Genomic DNA, 13,674 nt, shown 5'->3' on the forward strand with positions numbered 1-13,674 from the left:
ATTGAATACACCTCCACTTGTCCTTCTTCTTTGTTCCATAGGTTTTGGTTCACCTTCTGCTTTTAGTTTAGCTTGTACCGAACTATCCTGCTTCTCCTTCCCTCAGGAACTACCTTGATTCTTCCTCTTTAGCCTCTCCTCTACTCTCAAAGCATACTGATAAGCATCCTCCACTGTGGAAATATTCAGCATACCAACCTCATCCTGAATATTGAATCTCAAACCATTAATGTACCGTGCTACCTTCTCCTTTGACAATTCTCTATGCCCAGACCGAATAGTCAACTTGTAGAACTCCTCAGTGTCATCCTTCATAGTCATATCCTTCTGTTTCAGATTCTGCAACCTCTTAAACAATTCAAGTTTATAATCAGCAGGAATGAACTTTGCCTTTAACTTAGTCACCATCAATTTCCATCTAGTGATCTTCATTTCACCTTCCTCTTCTCTATCTCTTTGCAGTTCCTTCCACCAAAGAGCAGCATGTCCCTTCAACTTAGTTTGTGCCAACCTTACTCTCAATGGATCTTCAATACCCTCAAGCTCAAAGTAGTCCTCTAATTCACCAATCCAATCAATCAGGTCTTCAGGATTCAAAGTACTTGAAAAATTAGAAACCTCCATCTTATGCTTCAGCTTCAACTGAGATCCAGGTCGAGCAAACTGACTAGCCCTAATGTCAATAGGTCTCTCCTCATGATCACTTCTATCCTCACTAGCAGCTTCAAAGTCTTCGGCAACTTCATCATATCTGTCTTCAGTACCCACATGCCTAGGTACACCTCCCAAAGCACTCACAATTTCAGTAGTCATGTCACTCTTCATCAATGCAATCTCTGATTTGACCTCTGCTCTTATCTTCTCTAAGATTCTTTCTTCCATAGCTTCACTAAGGTCATCATTTTCCTTAGGGTCCAATCTTCTTGGAGGCATCTTCCAAAAATTTAGCAAACCCTAAACAAATCCACCAATCTAAAAGATCAATCAGCCACAAGATCAACCTTCTTTGCAAATCCTGGTGTAAACTGCCTCACGTTCGGCGATCTGTCCACACACTCAGGAACTCCCGCTCTGATAAACTTCACCCAACCAAGGTCTTGGTACAAACTGCCTCACACTTTGGCGATTTGCTTGTAGACTCAGGAACTCCCGCTCTGATACCACTTGATAGAGGGCCACACCACCCTTACACACTCGCAATCAAGAGTGCAACAATATGGAGACCAAGAGAAATAAAAAAATGCTTCACAAGCAATTTTATTATACTTGAAGATCCTTACAACACCCACAAGATGATATCATAGATATGACTTCTTCAAAAAGAAGTTTACAAATTCTTCAACATAAAAGAAATCCCAAATAAGAGTCTTCACACCAAGAGCTTCACCGAGAATTTCTACTTTAAGAACTACACCTTTAGAGCTTTCACACCTTCTAGCTTCTACTTCTCAAGCTTGATTAGAAATGCTCATATGCCTTGCTTAAATAGGCACTTACCACCCAATGCATGACTTATCCACAACCTTCTAGAATTCCACCTACACAATATCCACAATCTTCTAAAACTTCCATAACCTTCTAGAATTACAACTAAGCACCACCATGTGGCCCAATTAGAAAATTACATTTCCTTTATGGATCACAACAAATATTAAATGCAAGATTTAAGAAAATTTCCACAAGCTTCTAAGATGCCACCTACACACCTCGATTAATGTAATGACAACTATTTTTCTTATTTTTCTATTTATGCCACCTATGCACCTCGAAAATAAAAATCCTCTTTTCCTTTCTTTTCTCCTTTTTATTTTTTTATTATTTCTCCTCTAATTTTCGTCACTTTCTCTCTCTTCCAGATTTTTTTTTTTATTATTATTAAATTCAACATGTCTCCCCTTTATTTTGGATGCAAGATGCTCCTGCATCAAATTTCTTAGTTGAAATTATCTACTTTTTATTTTCAAAATTAATTTCATGCATATTTGCTTCCAAAACCTCTGATTAAACTAGGGTTTTCTGCCAAAAATTTGTGCCATTTTGTCTGTAACTCCTACAATTTTTTCCGGTTTGCAACCTCACACCTTTCTATCTACAACTATTGCGATTGAATCCTCTGAAAACCAAGAGGTGTTCGCTGTTGTTCACGTGATCTTTTGGGCATCACTTCTTTGCAACTCATGCCCAAATTTTTCTACCACTCGTGTCCAAATTTCTCTGAAAATTGCACGTATGTTTTGTGGCCCGTTTTTTCCTTCTTTTTTAAAGTGGTTGTTTTTTGCCTATTTGGAGGCGCCTAGGTTTTTTACAAACCTATGTTGGTTATTCGTGCCTAGATTCTACAATTTTTCTATGCAAATCTGCCATTTTTCTAAGTTATTTTGAAGCTTTTTGGCAGCCAGGGGCATTTTTGTTCAAAGACCTAAATTTTTGTACTCGATCTAAATGTTTTTTACAGATTCTTGTTGGACTTTTCGAGAGCCCAACAAGGTTGTCATCCGTTTTTCTTGGGTGCCTCAATATTTGTTCCTCAATTTTTGAGCTAGCAAATCCAAAATCCAACAAATTCCTTCTTGGTTTTTCCAGCTCTCTTCTAGGTACCTCTTCATTTTTTCTGGGTCTTCTATTTTTTGTCTTGAAGTATGTGCCTTCACAAATTTCCATGCTTTTTCATTGAAAAAATCGTGCTATGGCATCTCTGACTAATATTTTGGTCGAGGGAAATCAAAAGTTCAACGGTCACAATTATGGCACATGGAAACAATAGATGCTAACCATCTTTGAATATCACGACAATGATAAGGTGGTTTTGGGTATTACAATTTGACCTACTCAAGCTGGTCCTAATTTGAGCAATTTAGTTTGCAGCACATAGCGAACAATGCGGAGCACTCTAAGCAAACAGAATCTGCTTTTTACGCTTTTTGACAGCTTCATGCTCTGAATAGATTAACCATTAAAGGAGGGTATTATGATAATAGATAAGATTATATTATTAGTTAATGGTTATCTATTTGTAATCTATTGTAAATATTATAATGTTTCTAATATTAGTTAGTCTGTAGTTATTTGTTAGCTCTCTTTAGTTTTCTTTTAACTAGAATAGAATGTTTCTATTATTTACGATTGTTTCCCAAGGAAACATCATTTTATTCTTTTGTATATATTGACCTCTCGGTCTCTATTAACATCAAACAAGTATTTTACCAATTTCTTCATAATAGGGCTGTCATAACTTATTATTATCATTGGAATGTGGACAGATTCCTATGTAACATTAAAAATGACTGTCCAAAATATTGCTAATAAGAATACAAAGATTGATTTGGTCAGTCGTTTTGAATAAATCATTAGCATTATGGGCTTGACCATCTTCTAGACTTTAATATTTGAAACCAAAAACAAATATTATTACTATCAGACAGCTGTGTGTAAAAGAGTGTCTTTTGGAGGTGGGATTGAGGATGTCACAATCATAGGTAGTATCTTAACCAAAAGTTAGCAGACTTTTTATGAGTTATATGAAACCTGCCCTATTGGCATAAGTGAGTTATCCGTATTGGGATGTACAATTGGGAATGAGCATATTTAGCATATTCTATAACAAAGAAAATTTGGTGATAAGCATGTGTTGGAATTATGGTTGGCTTTAAAAAATTTGTTCGTAACTGTATTTGGGACTGGAAGAGCTGTTATTAAGAAGAATGTGAGGTAATGTCACCTTGGTTTTATAATGGCTCCTCTCTAGAGGGTGTTAGTAGAAAAGTTTAATGGGTCGATGGCACCTTCCATGATTTTTGTTTCAGGGATGGTGGGGTAAGTTAACAGCAAGTTATGGAAAGTAAATGCTACCATCTCATCAGTCCTCCAAGTGGCACTTTAGGGGGATGTTATAATTTATGGCTAAGAAACTTGATTTACTGTGGTGTTGGCATAGAATGTCCAAGTATGATGAGCGCCCCTGGATGCCATTAGAAATAGGCATAAAATAGAAGGCTTCCCACCAGTTTTATCATTCATTATAAATTCTATATCCTGATGTTTGTGTGCGAATGACCTACTGCATGTGTGGATTGGCTTCTCTATCAATCATGGGACTTCACTGTAATGTTCCATTTTTGAAATAGGATTTAATTATGAACAATAATAATAAAATTAAAATGTAAAGGAATAAAAAATAAAATTCTAAATTCTAAATATAAAAGAATGAAATTAAACATAACCATAACTAAAATTAAATTAAGTTTAATGAATGGTCGAAAGGCATTAGATGAAAGTTGCAACTCCCTCAGATGTGAAATAGAATTTAGTAAATTATATCTAATGGATGTAATTATTGTCAGGTGTGTTCTCTTTGGTTTGACGTGGCTGTAACTGAACTGGGATCCATACCTGGTCCAGGGTTGGCCAGGGTTCTGGCTGAACCATTTATAAATTATATCTCATTAAACAATTGCAGGAAATAAGATTAAGCATTTAGTGCAGCATTCACCTATCCTTGCTAGATAATCGACCTTAAACTAAAAGTATCCCCATACACATTAAAAATTGGGCTGCAATGTACAGCACATGACAATTACTGAGAAATAACAAGGGCCTTGCCACTTCAACTTGGTGCAGTTGAGTTATTTCAAAGTATGAAATAATGGAACTTATCAAGTAAATATTGATTTTTCATCAAGAAAGTAACAAATGAAGTTCAAATAAAGTTTTTGTTCTAAAAATCTAATTTACAGAAATTAACAAAGCAAGGATCGCAATAATAAGGATAAAAACTGTAACTATGGGGATGATCAGATGGAACCTTTGGAACAGAGTAGAAAACTGACTTGATCTCCTTTAGTCTGCAAAACCAGCATACTTGAAATATCAGAATACAATACAGAGGATTCAAATCTGATCTCAAAATTCAAATTCATAGCTTATGCTCAACATTTTGTATAATTGGAAATGAGATTTACCCATAGGCAAGCATATAGAAGTCTTCAAAGGTTGCATTAGGATGATATATTTCGAAGTCCCTTACCGTTGGTGCGCAACAATACCTGTCATCCAGGAATAGGCAATACAAAAAGTTCACTCCAGTGATACCTATATTTTGGCATTTTGTCATAAAGCACTAATGATGAAATGTAGAAAAGAAATTTGTGCTGCACAATATAATCAACTATCTTTCAGGGTTCAGATATTGATTACATCATACTATGTGAGAATCTCAGCATTTTTTCCTGCATGGTGGAAATTAAAATTGCAAACTTAATCTCAGCATGCAGATAGTCTATTTTGAGTACAGATTAAGTCAACCTGAATTCTTATGAGTGTCTAATTTGAAACTTCTGTCAATATCTTAATAATAATGTTGACAAGTCCATAGCTGCTACATGTAAGATAGTCACGTCATGACTATCATAAACAGATATTTTGATATGCTGGAAATATAGCAAATTAATCTTTTTGGAAATGACATGCAAGGACCAAAATTTGCCACATTCATATGCAATATTCTTAATCAAAGTTCCTTCCAAATCGATTCATCAGAAGCCAGTCAAGTGGTGAGGCAATTTAATAGTTAAGGCAATTGGAGGAGCACATTTTAGCACTGGATACAATGTTTTTACAGGAACTATTTTCGGGCAGCTTGTCTTGTATCTGTGAACCTCATATGCAGGATGGAATCCTATCTTATATGGTAATCAATGGTGCTACTAAAGGAGAGTTGTGAAATTAACTTGTCTTATAAGCAGAGAAAGTTGATCAGGATCGATAACCAGCTTGGTTTTACTGGATGCTTGATTTGGTGGAATGATTCTTATATGTTTTTTCACTGCATGATTAGCTGTGTTGATAAAAATGCACATGTTTGATTAAAATTTAAGATGGCAGGGATGCCACTCCTAAAGAATAAGGACCATAATGAAAGCCAAGGAGCATGACCCAATAAAAACATTTTTTAAGAAAAGAAAGGGATCATTGTTGACCATTGGAAAAAAATGACCATGCCCTTACATCTCCTAGCATTTGTTTTGTCCCCAAAATATTGTAGTGAAGAGATATTTTCATTGCCAAGGAGTTTGGGACCCTATAGAGATGATGCAGGAGCATCTTTCATGGAAAAATTTATATATATATAAATTTAAAAAAAAAAAAAATAATAATAATAATAATTTGGAGGAGAGAAAAAGTGACAAAAATTAGAGGAGAAATAATAAAAAATAAAAAAGGAGAAAAGAAAGGAAAAGAGGATTTTTATTTTCGAGGTGCATAGGTGGCATAAATAGAAAAAAAAATAAAAAATAAAAAATAGTTGTCATTACATTAATCGAGGTGTGTAGGTGGCATCTTAGAAGCTTGTGGAAAGTTTCTTAAATCTTGCATTTAATATTTGTTGTGATCCATAAAGGAAATGTAATTTTCTAATTGGGCCACATGGTGGTGCTTAGTTGTAATTCTAGAAGGTTATGGAAGTTTTAAAAGGTTGTGGATATTGTGTAGGAGGAATTGTAGAAGGTTGTGGATAAGCCATGCATGGGGTGGTAAGTGCCTATTTAAGCAATGCATATGAGCATTTCTAATCAAGCTCAAGGAGAAGCTTGAGGAGTAGAAGCTTGAGAAGAAGGTGAAAGCTCAAGTGGAAGTTTGAGAAGTAGAAGCTAGAAGGCGTGAAGACTTAAAGGTGTGAAAACTCTAAAGGTTTAGCTCTTCAAGTAGAAGTTATTGGTGAAGCTCTTGGTGTGAAGACTCTTATTTAGGATTTCGCTTATGTTGAAGAAGTCATATCATCTTGTGGGTGTTGTAAGGATTTTTCAAGTATAATAAAATTATTTGTGAAGCATTTTTTTTCTTGGTCTCTATATTGTTGCTTTCTTGATTGTGAGTGGGTAAGGGTGGTGTGGCCCTCTATCAAGAGATGACGAGCTGTTGTTGGCTACAAGGCAACATTTACAAGAACATTCCTAGATGTAGCTTTACAAAGTGTTGTCTTGAGTGAGTTTGGTCACTTCATATCTTCAAGGACTTGTGATGTTTACACTCTTCAAGACATACAAAAATGATGCTCATGATTGGTGTCACAGTCATGGCCAATGCTCTTTTATTTATAACCTCTTGCAATAGACCACCTCATTTTTCCCCTCATTTCAGAATCCTTTGTCCTTTGGAAGTGAACTCATTGCTTCCCTGTCTTTTTCTGACTACTCCTATTGAGCTGGAGCTATCTTCAATTGAGGTGGAGATGGATGTTGGTGATTCTGGAGTAAGCTTTTCAAGAACTAAAGAAATGAATGTTTCCCTATTTTATTCAACTATGTGTGTTGCTTTTGATGATTCCATTGAAAGCTCAGATATGGTTTTGGAAGCCATGTCAACACCCAGTTATTGTGGCTTGGTGAGCCTTTGAATTCCTTTGGATATCTTTGCTTTTGAGATCTGTTCTAAGATGTAAGGCACTGGCCTTTTGGGCAGCCAGTTCTTTGTTGTTTTTCTCAGTTGTCTGTTTGCTGGAACTGGGCTGGCTTTAGGCTTTTAATCTCTAACTTCTTTCTATATTGCAGCATCTTGTCTTAGTGGGGTTCCAGATCCCCCTCAAAATCTAATCGAACTGGGTTTGGGGCCCCCATCAAAACCTACTTTTGCATTTTTCAAAAACAAATGTTGTATGGAAGGAATTGTCATTCGTTGGGGCCTTCTTCCAACAAGACCCCTCTTGTGGAGATGGCAACAAATCTAAAAGAAAAAGATAAGGCAAGGAGATGCCAGGATCAGATGGATTCGTTCTTGTGAAATCAAGATCAAAGGAAAAGTCTAAAAACAGAGAGGGTAAGGCATCCACCAAGGAAAATTTCAGCAACAAGTTTGATGTTCTTGAAAGCTTTGAAGTTCTAGATTCAATGGATCATGATGTCTGTAGAATGGATATATCACAAATACCGATGTATGCTAATCCCACAGAGTAATCCAATTAATACATATGAAGTAAAACATAGAACATACCACAATACCAGTAGGCAAGGAAATGATTTATTTATTAATACCAAAAACCAACATGAGTACATTACCAATGTTCCAAATATTTATAGATGAATCAGATAGTTGGAAACCAACCGACACATTTCCTCACCACCTAACTACCCAACCCAACTAGCTTTAACAAGTACTAAACATAACAAGGACTTTATTCCAACTACATCTATCCCCCCCAAAAAAAGAAGTCATCTTCCAGACGACTATACAACATGAAACAAAAACAAGTTTAATTTCAAGAAGGATGGGAGAACATCCCTGTGCTCGGAGTTCCCCTTAGCCTTTACAGGTCTTGTGCCGCTATCTTCTGCTTTGTCTGAATGCCCTGTAATACCCATAGTGCATCCAGCTTTTTAGCCTCTGCCGCAGCAACCTTTCTCTCCAATTCAGCTTTTTCTTTGTTCAAGCTTCCAGCATAGCAACTTTCTTCGCTGCCCACTGCTGTTGAAGACTCTTTCTTTCTAGCTCCCAAACTTTAGCTAGGTTTTTCTCCTTTTGAAGTTTCAAAAAGGTTCCCCGAAAGACAACCTCCATTGCTGTCAGTGCTTCTAGGAGAGGCAATTGTTCATGTCCCACGGAAATGATAGAGTTGCCCGTCCATGTGGTAGCCATGTCCTCCTTTGAATAGCCCCCTTGTTCTAGTAGTTCCCAATTTGTGTGGCAATCAGTCTACATAAAGGCGGCCAACGCCTTCGCTGCAGTAATGATGGTCTCCAACTTCTGAGCCCTAGCTTGCTGCACAATCCTCCTAGTAGAATGCTCCATGGCATGAAGCTCGGTGAGGAATAGTTCGACCTTGGCTGCAAAAGAGGCTGTGTTTGGTGGTTCCCCACGCCAACTTTGTATCTCAACTTGCTTCTCAGTAGCTGTCTCTATGGGTGAAGACACCATGCCTTCCTCTTCGAGTAACCTATCTACTTCCTCTAGGACAGTACCATTCACATCCGCATCGGCTAGTGGCGCCATGCTACCCTGGGTGTGAATGTTCCTAGTTTTTTCTGCTCCTACTGGCTGTACCACCAGAGCAACCGAATGGACTACTTCTGGACCTAGAGGTGTTTGTAACCTCACTTTATGAGCACACTTTGTTTGGCACCTCAAGTCTATAACTTTAGTACGGGAGGGCTGTTCCAGAAAGATAAGTGGTGCCATCTTCGGAACTGATACTCTGGAAGCCCCCCATGTCGGGATTTGTTGCCTTCCACCTGCTCCTGCTTGATTTGGCGTGGAAGTATCTACTACCTCAATTATGTTGGGATCACTAGATGATTTCTGGTAAAGAGGTTCTACTACCCCTGCTGGAAGTTGTCCCTCTGTAGGTGGTAAAAATGTTACTGCCTGCGGAGTCCCCTGGAGATGACTTAGACGAATCTCTGCCTCCTGTGAGTTGGAGGAGGATGAATCCATATCGCTGCCTTCTTCTAAACTTGTATCATCCTCTTTTTCTTGGGTTCACCTCCATTATGAGATCCTACATCCAAGGTATCCAAATGGAACCAGTAGGTCATAGCTGGTTTATATGGTCCCCCTCTACTAGCCGGTACCAGTGTTCCCCGATGTTCGTTGTTCACCTGTGTGCGTACCACCTCCAAAAACAAAGCCACTGTATAATGAGGCATATAAAAGGCTTTATGTTTTAGCTCCATGAATTCTTGCAGTCTATCCGAAAAAAATTTAGCCTAGTTATATACCTGTCCTTTATACAATCCCTCTACTATAGGTAACATCCACAAAGCAATGTCAAAAGTGCGGTTGCCCACAGTGAGCTTGCTTTTAACCAAATCTACCACACAACGCCATTCATCATTTGCTATGAAAATTTTCTTCAGACCTCGACTGTTCTTCAAGATTCCTTCCCATTCCAGACTTGTAAGATATTTCTGACAAAATAATTTCAACCATTTTTCTTGTTTCGACTGTCATAGGAATTTTTTCTACTTCTTGCCCTCTGTTAGGAATTTCGAAAACCCTACTTATTTCTTCTGTAACATAAGAAGCTGTCACTTGTTGCTAGAAATGTTGTACTACAGACTTATGAACTAATTTCTCATACCTCGTGATTGAATTCCATATATAGACTCGAACTCTTTTAATTCAAAAATGGGCATGAAAATGATTTTATCTACCTCTGTTGAACCTAATGCTTTCTTCAGAGGATGTCTGTTACTGCTTTTCCCCACCAAGTCCTACACTCGCTTCCCATCACACTTTCAAATGTAATATTTTCAGCAGTAATGGTGATTTTCTGTGTCACTTTCCCTTTACTCTTTGGCATCTTCCTCATCTCCTTTGCTGAAAATTTCTTTTTGGAGTCGATTATGTTTCCCTTGCTCAGATTTCCAATGCTTAGTTTCACCATTGTGTGTCGTTTTGTTAGTTCCCAGATCTTTTGAACTGAATGTATATGCCACCTGTACCAACCGTCCTCCCGAAGTGATTGCTTGCAACGAACTTCCACGTGTTCTACTAGGAATGCCTGGTTTTGCCATACCTCTATCTATCGTACTCCTGCAGACTGCTGCAGTACCTCTGTCCGCCATCCTCCTGCAGACTGCTGCCGTACCTTTGTTCGCCATACTCCTGAAGACTGCTGCCATACGGCTACCTCTACATGTTGTACGGAATTACTCCTTATGATCCCCCACCGAACGGAATTATTCCTTATGTCTCCTTGTTGCACGAGTGCCTATATAGATGAAAATTGTTGCCTTTGCTGTCGTACGGTTGTGAAGAAATACCGTACGGACGTGGATGGGACCTGTATGGACGATAATGAAAGTGGTACATCATTTACTAGCCATACGCAAGAAGAGCAGGAAAATATCGTACTTTGTTCATGTTCATGTTCAAATTAATTTTTAAAATGTCATACTTTGCCTGAGTTCCATACGGATGTGACTTGGTGTTGTCGTACTCTCTCAGGTTCCCGTACGGAATTAATTTGGTGATGTTGTACTCTATCTTGCTCCCGTACAGAATTGCTTTGATGATGTCCTACTGTCGAACAGATTTCTTTGGTACGCTTCTGTATTGTCTGTACGACCACCCTTCCTTCTACAGCTGCCCTTCCTTTTCGTACAGCAGGTACGGCTATCTCTGCAATTTCCTGTCTCTCACTTCCTTCTCTTTTTCTCCAAGAAATGTTTTGGTTAATGTTTTGTGACTCCCTCTTTTTATAAGGACTTAGTTTGGTTTTTTCTCTTTTTGCTTTTTGTCCTTTTTCCTCTTTTATATTTATAAAATAGCTACTTGCCACTTTATTCCGTCTTTCATACACCTTTAACTTAGACCCATTTACTAGGTCTCCAATAGGTTTGTTATCCAGAGTAGATAACTTTATTGCTCCATTCTCTTTATCTTGGATATTTTAAATGGTCCTAGCCATTGGACTTTAATCTTTCCTAGTTTTATTTCATTTTTCCCATTGTATCTTAGTACCAGTTGTCCTTGTTTAAAATCCATTTTCTTTAAATGTTTGTCATGCCAAAATTTTCGTCTTTGCTAGGCTACCTCAGTACTCCATTGAGCAAATGTCCTTCTTTCATCCAGTTTGAGTAAAGTACATAGTCGCTCCTTGAGGCTCTCTTCATCCCCCAACCTATTTTTGACTGCCACCCGTAAGCTTGGTACTACATGTTCCATTGGCACCATGGCCTCCTATCCATACATGAGGTAAAAGGGGTTATGTCTAGTAATAGCCTTATGTGTAGTTCTGTATGCCCAGATTGCTACTGGGAGTCGCTCTTCCTAATCCTGCCCTTCAACTCCACAAGTTTTATATAGGATTGCCACTATTACTTTGTTCGTAGCCTCTACTTAGCCATTTGCTCTTGGATAATAAGGACTAGATAAAGAATGAAAAAATTTATACTCGCTTGTCATCATCCTGATGGTATGATTGATGAAATGTACTCCTCGGTCACTTGTTAGCTAGAGTGGAATCCCGAATATGGTGACCATTTGCTCATACAAAAATTTGGCCATGCCAAGAGCAGTATTGTCTGGAAGAGCCCGTACTTCAGCCCATTTCGTTAAGTACTTTGTTGCCACCACTATGTACTTACACCAATGGCTTTTGCTTATCGGTAAGGGTCCCACAAAATCTAGTCCCCATCGTTAAAATAATTCTTGTGGTTTGGATGGAAATAATGACATGATGTCTCTTTTGAGTGGCCTTCCTGCTCTTTGACAAGTGTCACAACTCAATACCCATTCCCTCGCATCTGTGAACAATGTCGGCCACCATAGTCCTCCCAAAAGTACCTTTCTTCCATACCATCTGGTCCCATATGACCTCTCGCTAGTCCTTCATGGGCCTCGCTCAGGACCCCTGGAATTTCTTCTTCCATTACACATCTCCTCAATATTCCGTCCGGTCCCATTTTGTCTAATAACCCTTCAATTAGTTGAAATGTGCTACTTTTTAAGGCAATTTTTCTCCTTTCTGCTATAGGCATTTCCTTGGGAAAGGTTGTTGTTGATAAGTAGTGTCCAATTTTTTTGTACCATTGAGGTAATACTACAATTTGAAATAGGTGTGCATCTGGAAAATCCTCACACACCCCATTACCTAAAGCTTCCTTTGACTTAATCCTAGACAACTGATTAGCAATCACATGAAATTTTCCCAGCCTTACTATAATTTTAAATGTAAATTCTTGCAATAGAATTAGCCATCTACTTACTCTCCCTTGGATCACCAGTTTATTCACTAAATACATTAGTGCTTGGTGGCCAACAAAAAATGTAAAGGGTGTACCTAGTAAGTAATGTCTGAATTTCTACACTGCATACACCATACCCAATGCTTCCCTCTCCGTGGTACTGTAGTTACGCTCTGCTTTCGATAGGAGCCTACTTACAAAATACACAGGATGTTCCAGCCCTTCCTTCCCTGTTTGTGCCAAAGTGGCACCTATTGCATAATTGGAAGCGTCCACATGGACTCGAAATTCTTTGTCCCAGTCGGGATATATGAGAATAAGGGCCTCGACTAATCTTCTCTTCAGTTCTTGGAAGGCCTCTTACAGCTCTTCCTTCCACTCAGACCGCTCGCCTTTCCTGGTTAATCTTTCTAATGGCATTGATACTTTGGCAAACCCTTTTATAAATCTTCTATACTATCCTACATGACCCAAAAATGACTTCATACCTGTTACATTGGATGGTACTTCCATTTCCAAAATCACCTTGATCTTATGAAGATCTGTCTTCAATCCTTCTTTGCACACAATTTGGCCAAGCAGTCTCCCATGGGGAACCATGAACCTGCATTTTTTCAAATTGAGAGCTAATCTTGCTCTTCGACATTTCTCCATGCATTCTCGCAGAAATTTGAGGTGTTGCTCTTGTCTACTGTAAACCGACTAGTCATCTAGGAATGGTTTGAAATTTCCCACAGACATTCCATCAAAGATATGTAGTATTATCCTCTAGAATGTGGCTGGTGCATTGCATAGACCAAAGGGCATCCTAATATAGGCATATACCTCGCCTTCAACAACAAATTTAGTTTTTAGCTTATCTTCTTCCGCAATGTTAATCTAAATATATCCTGAAAATCCATCCATGAAAGAATATATCTCATGACTAGCTACCTCCTCCAAAATACTATTTGTACACGGAATGGGAAATGGGCCTTTTATTGTTACCACATTC

At 38.2% G+C, this 13,674-nt stretch overlaps 1 protein-coding gene across 3 annotated transcripts in view; it reads right to left on the reverse strand.

Annotated features, from left to right (window-relative positions):
* The window catches only part of LOC149531618 (uncharacterized), an 83,864-nt gene that overhangs the window by 5,030 nt on the left and 65,160 nt on the right, over nucleotides 1-13,674 (reverse strand). For 2 of the 3 annotated variants that reach the window (XM_089810596.1, XM_089810597.1), the window contains 2 exons: nucleotides 4,959-5,042; nucleotides 4,802-4,841 (listed from right to left, as the gene is read on the reverse strand). In XM_089810596.1, coding sequence (XP_089666722.1) covers nucleotides 4,802-4,841; nucleotides 4,959-5,042 — 124 coding nt within the window. Of the gene's footprint in view, nucleotides 1-4,779; nucleotides 4,842-4,958; nucleotides 5,043-13,674 lie in introns of all 3 variants that reach the window. The other variant, XM_089810595.1, reaches the window with a different exon arrangement.

Source organism: Cupressus sempervirens, chromosome 11, assembly GCF_028749045.1.
Source record: "Cupressus sempervirens isolate cs-2001-9-10 chromosome 11, ASM2874904v1, whole genome shotgun sequence".
NCBI lineage: Eukaryota > Viridiplantae > Streptophyta > Pinopsida > Cupressales > Cupressaceae > Cupressus > Cupressus sempervirens.